The sequence below is a fragment of the Coenobita brevimanus genome, chromosome 93 (genome assembly GCF_032717465.1).
Source record: "Coenobita brevimanus isolate Jiangsu-jjx chromosome 93, ASM3271746v2, whole genome shotgun sequence".
Lineage (NCBI taxonomy): Eukaryota > Metazoa > Arthropoda > Malacostraca > Decapoda > Coenobitidae > Coenobita > Coenobita brevimanus.
In genome coordinates, this window is record NC_137046.1 from 23,238,683 (window position 1) to 23,258,777 (window position 20,095).

The 20,095-nt window shown below is 42.7% G+C and overlaps 1 protein-coding gene across 1 annotated transcript in view; it reads left to right on the forward strand.

Annotated features, from left to right (window-relative positions):
* Window positions 1–20,095, forward strand: part of LOC145412535 (3-oxoacyl-[acyl-carrier-protein] reductase FabG-like) — a 299,121-nt gene that overhangs the window by 111,958 nt on the left and 167,068 nt on the right. The window contains exon 3 of the mRNA XM_080282430.1: window positions 6,428–6,590. Within this exon, the coding sequence (XP_080138556.1) occupies window positions 6,428–6,590 (163 nt within the window). The remainder of the gene's footprint in view (window positions 1–6,427; window positions 6,591–20,095) is intronic.

Genomic DNA, 20,095 nt, shown 5'->3' on the forward strand with positions numbered 1-20,095 from the left:
ATGTCAGGACAAACTTGCCCAGCCCTGGGCTCCTGTGCTTCTCATGGGGCAACATTGGGTTGGATGATGGATAAATGGATGAAATCTTTCAGCAAGAGACGGTAATTTACCACTCTCAAAATGGTCAGAAAAATACGTGGGTGACACAGGTCGTCTGGCCAGCCAAACCAAACTCGTGAACTGACTTGGGGAGATATGATACTTGCCCGGGCGACCGAAGCCACTCCCAGGCTCTTGGGCCCGGAGGGGGGCCGGGGGAGTTTGCAGTGGTTTGGCCACCATGCTGTCTTCCTCTTCTCTTCGACAGCCTCTGGGGGGTAGACCCACAGCGAAGATGCCACCGCTCCAGGTCCAACAAGCAAACACTCTCATCAATCACTTTTCACAAGTCATCCATCTGAACCCACATTGCACAACTGAAGTATCATCTGACGTAAGAGAGAGTTCCCCACAGACCCAGACTTCCCACCTTTCACTTACAACCAGACAAAGCATATCATTGGCTGGCTTAAGCACTCATCTGCCTGTGGACCAGACAACTTAAGTGACATTCACCTTAAACACCTTGGATCACAAGGCATACAAGCACTCACCAACATATCAAACTGCAGCTACTCACACAACATAATACCCAACATCTGGAAGCATGGCATTATCATCACTATTCCCAAACCCAACAAAGACCCCATGTTACTTTCCTCACACCACCCAACAAAGACCCCATGTTACTTTCCTCACACCACCCCATCACGTTCCTCTGCACCCCCTCTAAAGTCACTGAACGACTGGTACTACAACTAGTTACACCTCACACCCCCCTAGCCCCATCAAAACATGGCTTTAGGCCACTGCACTCCACAAACACTCTTCTTACAGACCTTACACAGAGATTTTTTGATGGCATGAATTCAGCTAGGCCACCACACAGAACACTTCTAGTCACACTAGACATTAGCAAAGCTTTTGATGTCATCTCCCGCCACAACCTCACAAACAAAATATTCAACACAAACATGGACAATAGCACAAAAAGATGGCTGGCAAACTACTTAACAGGCAGATGTGCACATGTAACATTTGCCGGTCGGTCTTCGAACATCAGAAACTTCACAAATGGCATCCCCCAAGGATATGCACTCTTTAACCCCTTAACCGCGGGGCGTCACTTTCACGACGCTTGGGAGCAAGGGATCATACCGCGGGGCGTCGCTTTTGTGATTCTGTGTTATTTTGAATTCACCCGGGCTTCCAAGTGGGGGCTTGTATCATCTATCAGTACTGCCAATGTCCAACACTAGTCAGCACTCCTAATCTCATCTGTACTCCCATCCATTGTTGACAATTTAGCCATTTCTCCCCGTTCTTGACTCCCCTCTCTACCCCCCTCCATTACCCTATCCTCTCGCCTGCCCGGCCGTGCTACAGCTAAGTAAATCTTCCCTGGAATTTTTCATTGATTTCATCCATTGAAATAAGCCCTATGTCCTATTCTTATACCAAATAATATATACAAGAAAGAAATAAGGTAAGTGAGAGTGCCATACACCTGGAATTGGCTAATTATCACCTGACAACACCTCACGTGCACTCGTTCGCTAATTTTTGCTGTTTTTTTCCCCTTGAAATATGCTGTATAATCTATTTTCGTAATAAATATACATGTAAGGAGGGAAGGGAGAAGCCTAAGTGATATTTACATTCACCTGGAACTACCTAATTTATAATGTATTGTCTAGATTTCCTGCCAATCATTTGTGCTATACATAGCTGTTTCAAGAGCTAACATTGGTAGCACTAAATATCCCCTAAGTAGGCCTCTACCACGGCCCTTCCTTATCAGTTTACTCTCATCTTCCGAAGTAGAGGTACGTCTGTTTCTTCCTGCTGACTTCAGGGACTTTTTCACCCCCATGCAAAGGGCCCTGTGACCTTTACCCCCTACTAAACCTCGTGTGGAAAGAGGTAAAGGGCTGACAATTGATAAAAGAGTGACTATGATCTTTCTATTGAGTAAAACAGTGCAAGTGGAATTGTAAATAATGTGTAAATAATGTGTAAACAGCAAGTGAAAGTAATGAATGTAAATATACGTGAACGATGGAAAATAGTTTTATAAGTTACTTCAAGTGACAGTGCATAACACAGTGTAAATAAAATGGAAATGTAAATAACGTAGATAAAATAGAGAACGTAAATAGAAATGTAAATGAGTAGTATTATAAGAATACGAGTATATACCCTATGAGTAATGAAAGTGAAAGTTTCACTCTAGCATGTCTGAATACTATGAGTTATGAGAGTGAAGATGAAAGTGACATTCACTCTCAATGCTAGCATACAGGACGAGAAAGTGAATACTACGTATTTTACTGAAAGAAATTGAATCCCTACAGTGACAATAAACTAATTCTACTGAAGGAAACTTATGGATAAAGACTGTAGATATATATAAGTGTTATATAGTAATAGAAATATAAAGTGTGAGGGGTTTTATGAATAATAAATGACAGAGTACCAAGAGCGAACTAGTGCCAGTGCGACGGTCAGATGCGCTCGTAATTTTCATTGCTTTCACAGTGGGTCTTTTTTTGGAGTATGGATCCCAAACTACTTGAAAATCATAGAGTAGTGTTTATAGTGTTAATATCTGTCTGTGGTAATCATATTACGGGTTGTCGGGAAGTGTAAAGTGGAGACTTTGTTACCCAACTTCAGAGGTCTCCACAAGTCCTACGGTAACAGACAAAGGCTCTACAAACATTCCAGGAGAAAGCTGAAGGTATGTGCCATAAGCATATGTAATTTTAATATTCTAGGACTAATAACTGATTTTTGGCAAATATTTTTTGAGAGTCTGTCGGAGCCCGAATAACCCCGCGGCACAAGCAAAACATCGGTAAACATGCCCGCGGTGTAGGGGTTAATCTGTACATGCACGACATACCCACACCCCACACATCACAGATACACATAGCTTCCTATGCAGACGACATAACACATGTACACATCAAATCACAAACACAGCTGCATACATCCTCCGACCTTACCTCAACACATTACATGAATGGTTCACTACAAACAGACTCAAAATAGCCCCAGCCATATCTCCAGTGACCCTTCTCACAAACTGGACAGCATAGTCACATTTCACACCTCACCATAAACAACACTCCCCTACCACACACACACACGCACCCAAAATCCTTGGTGTAACATACAGTACATCAATGTCATTTAAACAACACATCACAAACATTAAAAATAAAATAGCACCAAGACTCAATGCCTTGAGGTCACTTGCCCATACAACATTTGGACACAACAGAGAAACCACCACAGTATACAAACTATATATATGTTCAGTGATGAATTATGCCAGCCCTGCTTGGGCTCCTAACCTCAACACACTACAACACTCTACAGACCATATAGAACAAGGCCCTAAAAATAATCACAAGCTGCACAGCTACTAACCCACAGACCACCTACATCAAGAAACAAAAGTCCTCAAAGTCAAGGATCATCTAGACATGAGAGGCACCCTAATTCTTGCTGCAGCGTCCACAAACCCACAACATCCACTACACTACATGGCAGCAGATCCACACACACCAAGGAACATCAAAACAACACCCAGCACACAATATCATACACAAATACTGTCATCTCTCCCCCCTCGCCCGCCTCAGACCAGCTTCCAGAAGCATATCCATATTCAGACCACTCACTGCTTCACTTAGTCACTTAAAGACAACACACAGCTGCATGCACGGCCTCCTGATATCCACCCTTCTGAATCCTATCTCCCTCGTGAGGACAGGGTCCACCTGGCCAGGCTGAGATGTGGACATCATCCAGCCCTCTTAAGTAACCAGAAGAGGCTGGATGACTCCGTCGCGATGCCTGTCCAAAATGTAACACAGCATCCCATACTATTAAGCACATTATGGAAGACTGCATTGCACACAATCAGCTATGCCAACAGCACAACATACACATTCCTTGAGAGCTCTGTGGGAAAGCCAGGTCACGGCCATGGCCTTCCTTAGGGAATTGGTGCTGTTCGGCCAGACTGCGTAAGGAACAACTACTACTACTACTACGATACTAGCTTGGGGATGTGTGACTTGTTCTTTAGCCACATTCATGAGCTAGCTTAGGCAAGTGATTGTTCCATGCTGACAATCTTTTTTAAAGAACAAGTCATACTTGTTCCAAGCTAGTTCATGGGCTTGGCTAGAGAATGAGTTAGTGTGATTACCACGGCATTTTGTAAACATAAGAGTAAACACAAAAAGTAAAAACATTTTTTTTTTGAGGCAACAGAAATTTCCTTCTTTGATAACTGTACTTGGAAAGTTATTTGGGAATATGATATTTTCAGAAATTTGGTATCCAGATTTCGGGAATTTCACCATAGATAACAGTAAACGTTGGAGAGTGTGATTGATGTTGGTTGCAGAGAGCTAACAGGTTTCATTCATTCATTCATTCATTGCCAGACGCCATGTATCCCAAACGGGGTGGCCAAGGGCTTAGAGTTAATTGTTTTTACAGGGAGGGGCACTAATCCTCCACCAACCCCACTTGACACACAGGTAAATAATGTAATTTTAGCTTTGGGTCTGTGACCAGAACATTGTAGCTTAGAGTGACTGGCCTGTATCCAAATAGAGCAGAAACTTGTTTTATGATGAACCAGTACCGTATACAACTGTACGATGAATCGCTTATACGATGACTAAAAAGTTAGGACCCCGTTTTGATGTACAGCCACATTTCTGCACACACAGTCGTTATGATCCTGTACAAAGCCTTGCTGGTAGATGTATGTGTGTTTTCACTTATAATTACTAACATGGAAGCTTACAGTCATTTGTTTGTTCCAAGATGGCTTTTAAACTCTGTTACTCTCGTGTGTGTTAGTGTCAGTGAACAAACAATAAATAATTTAGCACTGGCATTCAAGCAACAAGTGAAATGCAGTAAAGTGAAACAGAACAGTAGTGTAGTGTTGGTATTCAGGCAGCAAGTGAAGTGAAGCAACTGATTTTTGGCAGCAAGCAGCAAATGAAGAGCAGTGAAATGAAATAACTACCTGTACTAGTTCAGGTAAACTGGAAACTTTATTTTTTACAGTTTGCTGGGTAGGTGGCTCTTGGCCAAAACTGTATCCCCATTTAACCCATGTTATGATTCACTGACTATATAATAAACTGTTATGTGATGTGTTTTATCAAATGCATCCTCTTCATGAAATGATGACGTGCTGTAGTATTGTAATGTACCTGACTGTACTGCCTACTTATTGTAAAGAGTACATAAAAAGGGCAGAAACAGGATGGATCCCCCCCCCCCAACTTTGGACATAGGCTTTGTAGCCTGCTTCCAAGGCCTAGTAGTCCTCCTACATACCATACCCCTGTACATGTCACCTGTATTGCCATGGAGGGATGTGATTCAATCATTCACTCATTCATCATCTAATCTAGTGTTGTCCCCTGAGGAGCATAGGAGCCCAGGGCTAGGCAAGTTGGTCCTGACAGTTAAGAGTAGAATGACCAGCCTCACTCATCCCTGAGTGGCATGTGAGCAATTAACCCCAACCATCCCTTGGATATAAACCTGCACTGGCTCAGTCTGATTGGAGCACCTTAATTACCAACTGAAGCACCAGGTGCCATGATTTGATTATATGGTTACCACCCAGTGTAGTTAATGGTTTCGTGGTGTACAGGAAACTATTTGGCTTGTCATGTAGTGTAAAGTCACTCGTAGTCAGAAGGAACAGGCCAAAATGAAGGAAAGAAAGACAGAAGAGGAAATAAGGAAAGAAGGAAAGAAGAGAGGAAAGGACAGGCACCAGTGTGCAGCATTACATCGAGTGAGTAGATGACCTATAATATTTGGCCCATTATATATGAATGTGTTTGAATGGATGAGTAAATGGGGAGTGTGTCGTCCTGTCTCGGCTACCTCCCTTTCCTTGGGGGAAGCAGCCTAGGTATATAGATAGATAGATAGATATGTGGCATGATATCTATCTGTGAGCACAAGTCACAAGGGCTGTTTCATGTAGATGATCCATTATAAGTATATATGGTAATACAGCATGACAGTAATTTGTGGCAAGTCACAAGGGCTGTTTCATGTTGATGGATCATTATAAATCTGATGTGCTGCATGACTGCTATCTTTGGCCACAAATTACATAGGCAACATGTTTCATATTCATTCATGAAGTTTCATTATAATTAGGCATATATCTGCATATTTTCAACAACTTTTTCTTATTGTCATATCTTCTGTATAATGTCAAAAGGTTTCAAACTACATTTTTTTTTTTTTTTTTTTTTTTTTTTTTTTTTAAATAAAGATCCTGTGAAAATGTATAGTGTACTATACTCATAAGTGCAAAATGTTCCAGCTGACTTGACAGATGAGTCGGACACAAAGCGGATTGTTGAAGAAACAATCAAGGCATATGGACATCTGGACATCTTGGTGAACAATGCTGGTATATTGGAGATGGGTAACATACAAAACACCTCCCTAGACCAGTATGACCGCATCATGAACACCAACGTTAGGTACGAGAAATTTGTTGCATGTGTATCGTGTTCGTGCTATCTTGTCTACTTGATTATATTCACTGACCTTTTCAGACAGAATCACTTAGAGTAACTTTGAGTCCTTCACCCAAGGTATGTCATAAAATGTTTTATTCTGGATAATGCAAGATGGATTGGTAAGAAAGACTTACCATCTGTGAGGGTTAACTCTTCTATTAGTGTTTTATTGCCAAGCATCATAATCCAGGAGAGGTACCAGTGAACTGATCACCTGCACATTCCCTTGACTTTTGCCATCATGCAGCCTTTCCTCTATCTTGCACCCCTGTCACCCACATACCTCACTTACGTTCCCCCTCTCTTCTTCCACTTCACTCGCATACACTTTCCTAGACATTCTCCATTTGCTCCACATGGTCAAAGCATGCCAGGATTACTTCTCCCAAGGCTTTACAGCACATCACAGAAACACCATTACATGGTTGAGCTTCTCATTTATTTCTGTCTCTCCACTTATGGTAACTCCACACTCTTTTCTTGGATAACTTATTTCACCCCTTTTAGTCTCAATTTATATCTTTTCAGCATGGCGCAAGCTTTCCTTTCATTTGTTAGTGTGAAGATAACGGTACAATATAGTACTGTATTGCAATGACTTTCTTTACATCCATCCCTACACACCTCTTATTTGTCACTGCCCTCAATGTACCAGGAACCCTCCTTCCCTGCTGTGCTGTACCTTTGCTTGTATTTTATCATTTTAGCTATGTCCTTGCTTATCAGACTATACTGTATAGATACTTGAGGGCATTTATTTTCTCCATTTCATAATTATTTAGCATGATTATACACTCTGCTTCTTTGCTACATTTTACTCATAAGTTTTTGTTTCTTGCACAGTCCTAACCTTTTCACCAAACTTTGTTACCAGTACCTATTTTCACTGATCTGAATTGAATCATCACCCACTACAATACAGTACAAGCAATTTCCACACTTCTGCCTTTTCTTACCAGGGACATTCATGTTCAGTGCTATACTGTTATTATTATTATTATTATTTTTTTTTTTCGGGGGGGGAATACCATCCATTTACTCTTACATGTATAATGGTGCATGCCCATTTCAGTCCAATACTCAAATAAAAGAACTTGCAACTTGCTCTGCTCATATCTGCGCTTACATACATGTGTGCATGCTCTCTCTCTCCACACACACACACACACAAGAAGAATTAAATAAACTTCATGAATGGAGTAATACATGGCAAATGGAATTCAGTGTGGACAAGTGTCATGTAATCAAGTTTGGTAAAAGTGGAAAAAGACCTGATTGGGATTATATGTTAGGAAATAAAACCTTACACACATCAGAAAAAGAGAAGGACCTAGGTGTGATTGTCAATAACAGACTATCTCCGGCTGACCACATCAGTGAGAAGGTACGGAACATGTATACACTGCTTGCCAATATAAGAACAGCATTTACATACATAAATGAAGTCATGCTAAGAAAGATAATAACATCATTCATTAGACCAACCCTGGAATATGTATCAGTAGTCTGGAGTCTTCTTAGTGTGACTGGTAAAATATATGGTAGAATACTCATTGATAGGGTTAGGCATATGACAGAGGAGCTAGTTGGAGAAGAACAAGGGGGATTTAGGAAGGGAAAAGGGTGTGTAGATCAGATATTTGTTCTAAGATGTTTAGTGGAGAAGTATCTAGAGAAGGGAAGGAAAGTGTACGCTGCCTTCATGGACTTGGAGAAAGCTTATGACAGAATAGATAGGAAAGGTATGTGGAAGGTATTAAGAATATATGGAGTGGAGGGGAAATTGTTGAGTGCTGTGAAGAGTATGTACGAGGGAGCTAGGGCTACGGTGCGAGTGGATGGTGAGCTGAGTGAGTTCTTTGATCTCAATGTGGGACTGAAACAGGGGTGTGTAATGTCTCCATGGCTGTTTAATATATATATGGATGGGGTCGTAAAGGAGGTACAAGGTAGGGCAGTGGATGTGGGGGTGGCCCTAACGAATGAGGGTGAGATTTGGAAGCTTCCGGTGTTGCTGTTTGCTGATGATACAGTATTGTTGAGTGAAGATGAATGGGAGTTGCAAGGTTTGGTGAATGAATTTGGGACAGTGTGTAGGAGGAGGAAGCTGAAAGTTAATGTAAACAAAAGTAAAGTTATGGTGTTTGAGAGGAATGAAGTCACAGAGTGTGCAGTGAGGTTGGATGGTGAGGATATGGAGAATGTGAGTGCATTCAAGTACTTGGGTAGTGTGATGAGTAAGGATGGAACTTTGGGGGATGAAGTGCGTGAAAGGGTACAGCAGGGAAGGAAGGTTGTAGGCATGCTGAAAGCAGTGATGAGAAATAGGGAAGTGAGTATGGAAGTTAAGAAGTCTCTGCATGATGGTATTGTGATCCCTACCCTGACGTATGGAAGCGAGGCGTGGACCTTGCAAGAGGGGAACAAGTCAAGAGTGAGAGCAGTGGAAATGAGTTACTTGAGAGGAGCATGTGGAGTGACATGGAGGGACAGGTTGACGAATGAAGAAGTGAAGGAACGTTGTGGGGTAGATGTGGATGTGGTTGAAAAGATTAGGAGAAATACACTGAGGTGGTTTGGACATGTGGAGAGGATGGAGAGTGAAAGACTGACTAAGAGGGTGTATGTGGGTGAGGTGGAGGGAGGGAGAGGGAGGGGTAGACCGAGGATGAGGTGGAGGGATGGAGTTGAGAGGTATATGAGGGAGGGGGGGGTGAGTTGGGGGGAGGGGAGTCAAATGGTGGGTGACAGAGTGACTTGGAGGCGTTTTGTCTGCGGCCACCCTTTGCGGGATTAGGGCGTCGGGCTATAGATAGTCTGGAGTCCTCATCTCAAAAAACACATAGATAAGATTGATAAAGTTCAAAGGGCTGCTACAAGATGGGTACCAAGCCTAAGGGATCTAAGCTATGAAGAAAGACTAAATAAACTGAATCTACCAACACTACAAGAGAGAAGGAAAAGAGGTGACATGATTATGCTATATAAATGCATATCATGGAAGGAGAAAGTAGACATAAATGATTACTTAACGTATGGGGAAGCATCAGCAAGAGGACACTGCAAAAAATTGTATAAAAAGAGAGGTGATAAAGACGTAAGGAAATTTAGTTTCCCAAATAGAGCAATTGATCAGTGGAATGCACTACCAAATGAAATAGTGTGTGCCAAAACAATTCACAAGGACTCATTCCTGTAAAGATACAATTAGGTAAGAATTAGGTAAGAACACACACACACACACACACACACACACACACACACACACACACACACACACACAAAGAAAGATATTAACAAGATCGAGAGAATACGAAAAACAGCAACCAAGATGGTCCCTAGCCTGACAGATCTGTCGTACAGAGAAAGGCTGGAAAAGCTAGGTCTGCCCACCTTAGAAGAAAGGAGAGAGAAGGGTGACATGATAGCAGTGTTCAGGGCCAGTGGTGGGCAGCGCAAACGAAGAAGGGCCTTTCTCAAGCGCAATGCGCAATCCACAGTTCACTACCTTGCGCAAGCCAAGTGCACAGTGTGACAAATATTTAGCTTGCGCAATGTCATAAAGCACAAGCGCAAACCATTTGCATATATTTGTGGGAATTACTGTAAAATATTGAGATATTTAAATAAAATAGCATACTTACTTACTTTTATTTATTATTACAGTAGGATCTCACCAATAACGTCTAATTGGTGCCAGAAAAACGCCGTTATTAGTGAAAACGTTATTTGCGTGACATTAATATACATGTATAAAGGGTTTATTGGTGCCGCCACTCCAGGACTTTTATCCACTTTTCCCACCTGGAGCCCTCATATCACTACTTTTCTTTAGCTGAAATAATAAGATTAATTATTAAATCATCATGAGTAATATAAAACTCACCTTAAAGGAGTTATGAGGTGTTTGGTATGATGATTGTTTCGAGGCTTGTGCATGGACACTACTGCATCGTACCCCCTGACCCCTCGCTGGCCTCGCCCCCACTCCTGCCTCTCACGCCATGGTCATCTACTTCCATCGACACTTCATCAAACCCCATAAAGTCAGAATCTTCAGGAAAGTCCCCAATGTCATCAACTACTCAACCTTTCTCTGTTGTTCTTCTTCGGCTCACTAGCTTTGTGAAACAGAGTGAGTAATGAGTGACTGATGGCGGGCATTCACTCGATCGTGATACCGTTTCTGGTATTTTCATGAAATCTGATTTACAAGTCCAGTAATTAGTCATTAATTCTGATGGCCGCTCTTCTCTGTCTCAGGAGACTTGAGTTGTGGCTGGAGCGCCGACCAGGCATGTTTAACGGTTGCCAATGCTGCATTATTCCAGGCACTGATGAAGAAATTTACGGCCTGTTGTATGTTATATTTCTTCCAGAATGCAGCAACAATCATTATGTTGGGTTGCAGGTATGCCAGGTGGAGCAGGTGAATCAAGTGGGGCGTGGAGGTGGAGGGGGAGGCAGATTGTGAGTCAGGTGGGACAGTGGAGGTGGAGGGGACGTCGGTGGGGAAGTCAGGGGAGGTGGCGAGGGGAGGATCCTCCGTCTCCTCCTTGCTATTGCTCACATTTTCGGCGATCTCCTTCATCTTTTCTTGTTTGTCTGTTTCATTCCTCATCTTTTTATGGACATATTTGCAGTATAAAACTTGGCATTCACGAAATAGCTGTTAGTGAAGTGAATCCAAACGTTATCATAGAAACTGGGTAGCTATTCTAACTTACCGTTATTGCCGAAAACGGTATTGTCTGAATCGTTATTGGTGAGATCCTACTGTATTATCTTCTATTATTTGTAATTTGCACAAGTGCGCAATGTAATATTTAGCTTGCGCAATGTTGCTAAATGCTAGCGCAAACCATTTGCATATATTTGTGGGAATTATTGTAAAATATTGATATTTAAATAAATTAGCATACTTACTTACTTTTATCTATTATTATTCTATCTATCTATTGCCAGACGCCTTAATCCTGTAAGGGGTGGCCACTGGCCACAAACAAGCAATAAATCACCTCCATGTCACCCTGTCCCCTGCCATTTCACTGCCCTGCTCCCAGCTCACACACCCCTCTCTCATATACTTCACTCCATCCTTCCATCTCATCCTTGGCCTCCCCCTCCCTCTCCACCCACCCACCTCGCACACATACACTTTCCTCGCTAGTCTCTCACTTTCCATCCTCTCCATATGACCAAAACACCTCAGTGTGTTTCTCCTAACTCTTCCTATCACATCCACATCCACACCACAACAATCCTTCACTTCTTAGTTTGTCAGTTTGTCTCGCTATGTAACTCCACATGCTCCTCTCAAATAACTCATTTATTTCCACAGCTGTCACTCATGACTTCTGTCCCTCCAACAAAGTCCAAGCTTCACTTCCATACATTAGAGTTGGTATCACAATACTGTTATGTAGTAACTTTTTCACTCGTGGAAGTTCAAACAGAGGAGTGAGCGACTGAATGGGATGTGAAGTGGAGGGACAGGGAAACAAAGGCTGTGATGTTGCCAGTTTTACTTTTATCTGCATTTTTGCAAGATGTTTTATTTAATAATTCAGTATAGATATACAATAGCATGGGTAATTCCTTACAAAAATCATTAAAACATATTATTTAAATCAAATATCCACAGCCTAATAAATTATTAGGCTATAGATATTTCATTTAAATAATATGTTTTAATGATTATTGTAAGGAACTGCATATGCTACTCTTAATAAATAATGTATTTTTAATTTATTATTATTTACTAATAATAATATTATAAAAAATATTAATATCTCTGTTGAAGCATTTTAAGAAATGCTACTACCCTCCGTCCCTCCCGCCTCCCCCCAGCAGAACCCTCGCGACCCGCCCAAGCCTCCCCCATCCCTTGTCCAGACTTACGGGAAACTCCCAAGACCACGTGTCCCTTGGATTGCCTACTGCGCAATCCACAGGACAGGTGCGCAAGGCAGGTGCACAAGTACAAATTTAGTTGCGCTTGTGCACCTGCCATTTCATGTGCGCAATCGGAATATTTTCATGTTCTTGTGTGGTGCGTAATGCGCAAACGATATTCACCGGAGCACAATGGTACACAATTGCGCTTTGCGCAAGTGTTTGCGCACCTGCCCAGCACTGTTCAGGATCATGATAGGAGTAGAAAAAATTGTCAGAGATCTGTTTGTATGGAATGGGAGAGTAACAAGTGGACATGGATTTAAGCTGAAAAAGCCAAGTTGCTTGAAGGATATCAAGAAATATAGTTTTCCGTATAGATGCATAGACCTGTGGAATAGCCTGGAGAAAGAGATCGTCCAGTCTAAAATCCTGAATGAGTTCAAAGCAAAATTTGACTTATAGAGAAACAGAGACGGGAAGACGGGACCCCATGAGTGTAGCTCATTTCCTTTATAGCACAACTATGTAAATACACAGACACACACACACACACACACACACACACACACACACACACACACACACACACACACTAGTGCTGATGACTCAAATGAGCGTAAAACTTTGAAACGATGGCATTCCCAGGCAAACTAGGAAAGAGAGATTAAAATAAAAGGGATCCCTTGTATACTAACTTGGTAGATGTAGATGAATTTAAAATGTTAGCAGAAAAATTTACGAAGTTATAGGAAGAATTCTCAAGAATTTAAAATGTTAGCAGAAAATTTACGAAGTTAGAGGAAGAATTCTCAGAGATTAACCCCTTAAGACCGCAATTGTTTCAGGCAGGGTACCTCACAGAACTGCAATTCGGGGGTGTTTTGGCGACTTTCACCAAGGGCAAATTGACTGTGTTCTGGCTAAAGAGGAAGAATTTACACACCTGACAACGCAATCCGTACCCCTGTAGGCCTACTGGTTATCACACAATCGCGCGTTAAAGTTAAAAAAAATTTATGATAGTTACCCCTCGAAAACAATCGAAAACATAAAAATTTTGATAACTACCTATTTTTCTTATTGCAGCAGGTCATTTCAAAGTGTTTTGTCACACCAACCATGAAAACAGGTGTATGAAGGTGTGGGGAGATTACTAGACTGTGGGGAGATAAAGTAGGCTGTGGAGATTAGGCCTATAGGTACGGGGGTTGGAAATAACCAGCTTTTCGCATGAAAAGAAAGCACTTCATTGTTTTCTGTGACATCTACCTTGAAAACAGGTGTGTATGTAGGTGTGGGGAGATAACTAGTGTGTGGAGTAGGCCTACAAGGCCTTGGTGGTACTTGGGGAGAAAAAATTTGGCAACAACCAAAATCTCTTGTGGAAACCCTCCATTTCAATGGGATTTATCATACCAGCCATAAAAATGGATGTGCATGTAGGTGTGGGGAGATAAAACAGGTATGGGGAGTAGCCCTACAAGGCCTCATAGTCATTCCAAAACTATCTATCTATCTATTGCCAGACGCCTTAATCCCGTTCGGGGTGGCCACAAACAAATCGCCTCCACGTCACTCTGTCCCCTTCCATTTCACTGCCTCACTCCCAACTCACACCCCTGTCTCTCATATACCTCTCCACCCCATCCCTCCATCTCATCCTCAGCCTCCCCCTCACTCTTCCCCTCTCCACCTCACTCACATACACTCTGTTCGTCAGTCTTTCACCCTCCATCCTCTCCACATGGCCAAACCACCTCAGTGTATTCCTCCTAACGTTTCCTATCACATCCACACAGAGGCATATAAATGTTTATATCCATCAAGGACATCAAAATAAAGTTGAATAATGCTATAAATGCATGCATAAGAAAGGGGGAAAAAAAGCAATAATTTGTTTCCGATTTCTCTTTTTACTGTCCCAACTTCTCGTTACACATTTATCACACCATTACAATTATCACATTATCATTACACTTCATCACGCTTATCATTACACTTCATCACGCTTATCATTACAGTTTCGGCAACAACCAAATTCTCTTGGGGAAACGCTCCATTTCATTGGAATTTATCACACCAGCCATGAAAACAGGTGTGTTTGTATGTGTGGGGAGATGAAACAGATGCGGGGATTAGCCCTACAAGGCCTCATAGTCTTTCGAAAACTAACCCAGACGGACACTACTCAGAGGTGCTAATCTGGGCAGGTAGGGAGAATGAAAAAAAATAAAGATGTGTCGTATGTAGTACAACATACAGCATTCTCCAACTACGTACGTACAGAAACTGGCAGGTACGAAATGAAAAATGAACAGAGTGAGGTGTAAAAATTTGGGAAGAAATAGAAATAATATGTAACAGGTACGTACATCAGGCCTGACACTCGGGGGCCTGATGGGTGTTGGAAGGGTAGTGAGGGACGAGGAGGGAGAGATGGGGTGGGGCTTGGGGGGGATGAGGCTGGCAGGGAGGGAGGAGGGGCAGGAGAGGGTGGGAGGGGACACAGGTTGTTGTGGAAGGAGAGATTCAGTTGCGTGGAGGGGTGGGGATGGGGGACAAGGAGGGCGTGAGGGAGTGGAGTAGAGGGTGGCATGGAGGCGGCCGAGAGGGGGGTGCCCCCCCACCGCTTGGGTTGGTCCGATCCCCCCTCACGCCACATATGGGGTGAGTTCTCATTGGCCTGAAGCCATATACGTCATAATTGGGGTGTAGCAAGTGCTCCGCAGTTTTTTACATGCCACGTTCAGTTGATGCAATTAGGCATTTTGGCATAAAACTCAAATCGCATCAATTGATGCGATTAGGACTTAAGGGGTTAAGAGGGAATTACAATATGAAAAGGAAAAAAGGCAAAGATTTTAAAAAAAGGAATGAAGAACTGACAATAAAGGTGAACGAAAAAGATGTTGAAATATGTGAAATATCAGCAGAAGTAAATGATTTGAAAAACAAACTGAGAGAAGTAAGTACTGACGTGGTAAATCACCAGCTAATGGAAAATGGTGAAGGGGTAATAAAACGGGCAAATGTCATATTAGAAAAGAACAAAATGTTTGAAGAATTGGTTGATGCACTTAGCACAGTAAAGGATGAGGTGAAAACAACTTATGCTCAGATTTTAAAGGAAAAGGATGAAGTTAAGGGCAGACATAGTACTGATCCAATAGGGTTTGAAAATGTAAATATCAAACAGGAAGTTAAGGAGGTAAGAAGGAGAAATCTAATATTACTGAGGGAGACAGTTGACATGAACGAATCAGTAATAATAGTAGGCAGGAAAGAGGATAAAATAACAAGAGACAAAACTGAAATGAGCATTATCATGAAAATTTTAAATAAAGTAATAGAAGGAGCATCTGAAAAAGATATTGAGGAATTTCACAGAGTAGGAAAATAAGAATGTGGTAATCACAGGCCAATAAAAGTAACATTCCAAAGCTAAAATATAGTGGAAGATGTAATGAGAAATGCCATAAAACTCCATGAAGAGGAAGAAATGAAGAACATACGGATAAGGAGATGCTTAACCCCTTAACCACGGGGCGTCACTTTCGTGATGCTCAGGCGCAATGGATCATACCACGGGGTGTCACTTTTGTGATTCTGTGTTATTTTGAATTATCCCGGGCTTTCAAGTGGTGGCTTGTATCATCTATCAGTACTGCCAGTGTCCAACACTAGTCAGCACTCCAAATCTCATCTGTACTCCCATCCATTGTTGACATTTTAGTGATTTTCCCCTGTTCCTGACTCCCCTCCCTACCTCCCCTCCATTACCCTGTCCTCTCACCTCCCCGGCCGCGCTGCGCTAAGCAAATCTCCCCCAGATTTTTCCACAGATTTCATTCATTGAAATAAGCCCTATGCCCTATACTTATACAAAATAATATATACCAAAAAAAAATAAGGTAAGTGATAGTGGTATACACCAGGAATTGGCTAATTATCACCTGACAACACCTCACATGCATTCATTCGCTACATTACCACGGTAATTTCCCCTTTGAATTCATTCGCTACATACTACGGTAATTTCCCCTTTGAATTATGCCTTGTAATCTATTTCTGTAATAAAAATATATATCAGAAAGGAAGAGAGAAGCCTAAGTGACATTTACATTCACCTGGAACTACCTATTTCTTTATGTATTGCTGAGATTTTTTACCAATAATTTATTAGCATGTAAGTTAGCAGCTGTCAGCCCCATTGTCACTGTCAACCCTTGCCTTCTCAGATAAGCCACGGCATTTAGTTCCTTGTCCTCCGCTGTGGTCAAAACATGTCGCACTCGCACCCCGCCATTTCTGCCGCTTCTGCGCCCATTGCAAAGGGCCCCGTGACCTCTACACCCAGAAAAACTCGTGAGGGAAGCAGGAAAGGACTAAGTGACTCTGCAGTGGAATGTGAACTAGCGGAATTATCAATGGTGATGATGGATAGTGATTTTGACCCTTTGGGGGATTCGTGTGATGAGCCGGGTGAGGAAATCATGCCAGAAAGTACTAGTACGAGTGCTTCAGTGTCCCAAGTTATCCCTAGCTCCAAGGGAAAGGAGCCGTTAGTGCAGCAAGGGAAGGAATTTGGGAAGGGAGTGAAAAGGCGGCGTGTTAGCCCCGGACCAATGGCCCCGCGTGACCCAGCCTGCCATGAGTCCTGAGTTGATTCACCTCCCCGTTCCCCAAGCCCCACTTCACTCATTTCTTCCTCTTCTTCTGCTGAATTATCTCCGGAGTCTTCGTCGTCAGAGTCACCACCAGCATCAACTGTGAAGGCAGGCCGTAGAGGAAGAGGTAAATCCCTGACCCGTAAAAGTAGAGTTGCTAGTAGAGTAAGGGCTGCAAGTGCTGTACAGCAACCCAGGGTCAGTGCGAGTGACCTTGAACGTGATAAATCTGCCTCACAGCCACCCACCACCCTCACCCACCCTACACCGCCACGACAGGGAATCCTGGACGCTTTCGCGTGGACGGAAGGGTCCGATTTTGTCCCAGAACATCTCGATTTTGACGAGAGTTCCTCAGGAGTACAACCTGCCTTCACTCTTGACGAGGATGCTGAGTGTGTGGACTTCCTTTTGGCCTTCCTAGATGACGAAGTCATGCAGCACATATGTGATGAGACCAACAGGTATGAATCACAACATGCTGCAAGTGGTACAGGTGCAGCCAAGATGCAACAGTGGTCCATGCTGGGAGTGCAGGAGCTGTATGTGTTCTTCGCCCTCATGCTTCTCATGCCACACTCAAAGAAGCATGAGTTGGAAGAATACTGGTCCATGGACCCCTTACTACCCTCACCCACCTTCAATAAGTACATGGCCAGAGATCGCTTCCGGAACATCATGGGAAACCTGCACTTTGCCGACAACAATGTACCTTCCCAAACCGACCCACTCTGGAAGATCCGGGAGATTCTGAGCAGAATGAAGGATAAGTTTATGACATTCTTCCACCCCTTTCAGAAGGTTGTCATTGACGAATCCTTGGTTTTGTTCAGAGGACGTCTTAGGTTTGTGCAGTACATTCCAAGCAAACGCCATCGCTTTGGAATCAAGTTCTTTGTACTAAGCGACTGTAAGATGGGGTACATCCTTGACTTCGTCATTTATTCAGCCAGCACTGTCGATCTTGATAAAACACACCCCCTTGACTTCTCAGGCTGTGTAGTGAAAGTGCTCCTTGAAAGGTATTTTGGTGGGAATCATGTCCTGTATACAGGCAACTATTATACAGCACCGAAACTTGCCAAATACCTTTCAGAGCACGGCATCGGCTCCTGCGGCACTGTGAAGAGTCATCGTGCCCACTTCCCTAAATTCCCAGAGGCAGGAACCTCGCAGCGAGGAGACGTTCACCTACGCAAGTCTGAGAAGATGCTGGCAATACGGTGGCATGACAAGAGGGTCTTGCACATGCTCACCACCGTACATAAGGGGGAAATGACAGACAGTGGGAAGGTCAACCATAGGACAGGCGAACCTGTGATGAAACCTGATGCTGTGTTAGACTACAATATCAACATGCGGCTGGTGGACAAGTCCGACATGATGATTGGAGAGATCGACTGCCTCAGGAAGAATACTAGGTGGTACAGGAAAGTTTTTCTGCATCTCATAGACATGACGATGCTGAACGCCTTCATCCTGTACAAGATGAAGGTCAAGCCACCCAAGTCCTTCTCCCTGAGATTGTTCGCCAGGACTTGTGTTCAGCAGCTGCTTGAAAGATATAGTAGGGTGAGAGCAGCAACTCCAAGGCGCCATGCAGTAACACTTCCCGACAGACTTGAGCAGAGGGCGTACATGGATCGGCACAGACTGGTGCAAATGCCTGCCACAGGCAAGAGGAAGGCTGCGATCCGCAGGTGCCAGGTGTGTGCACATACCACCCGACGCACACCTGAGCACAAACGAACCTCCTGGCAGTGCGCTGAGTGCCAGGTTCCCCTCTGTGTTACCTACTTCTTTGATTACCATAGCCAGAAGCAGTTCTAAAAGTGCAAGTTGGAAAAGAAAGTAATGTGAAAAAAATGTGTAAATAATGTGTAAATAGCAAGATAAAGCAATGGATGTACAGTACATTTGATTGAATAGTGTAATATAGTTTTATCTTACTGAAAGTGACAGTGAATAACATAGTGTAAGTAAAATAGAAGTGTAAATATTGAAAATACAATAGAAAATGTAAATAGAAATGTAAGTAATTAGTCATATAAGAATATGAGTACAAATACTTGATGTTATAACAGTGAAAGTGAATCCGTGGCTCTCTACGTATTTTACTGAATGAAAAATTGAATGACTTCAGTGACAATAAACTAATACTACTGAAAGAAACTTATGGATAAAGCCTCCAGATATATATAAGTGTTATATAGTAATAGAAATATAAAGTGTGAGGGGTTTTATGAATAATAAATGACAGAATACCAACAGCGAACTAGCGCAAGTGGGAAGGTCATACGCGCTCGTAATTTTCATTGCTTTCACAGTGGTTTTTTTTTGGAGTATGGATCCCAAACTACTTGATAATCATAGAGTAGTGTTTATAGTGTTAATATCTGGTTGTGGTAATCATATTACGGGTTGTCGGGAAGTGTAAAGTGGAGACTTTGTTACCCAACTTCAGAGGTCTCCACAAGTCCTATGGTAATCAACGAAGGCTCAACAAACATCCCAGGAGAAAGCTGAAGGTATGTGCCATATGCATATGTAATTTGAATGTTCTAGGACTAATAACTGATTTTTGGCAAACATTTTTTGAGAGTCTGTCGGAGCCCGAATAACCCCGCGGGACACGCAAAACGTCGGGAAACATGCCCGCGGTGTAAGGGTTAAACAAAGAAGATAGGGAAATATTAACCCCTCCATCGCTGTGAATCTGGAATTTCATGTGCACCCCAGGCCGATGCCGGGACCATTTTCTGAAGTTTTGAAAATTGATGTTTTTTTTTCTTGCCATATTGAAGACAAAGTTGAGCTGCACCTAATAGTGCAAATCCCAGCTTCCTAGACCCATTCTGTGGCTTGCAGTGGAGCGCGAAAGTTGCAGAAATATCAGCAACC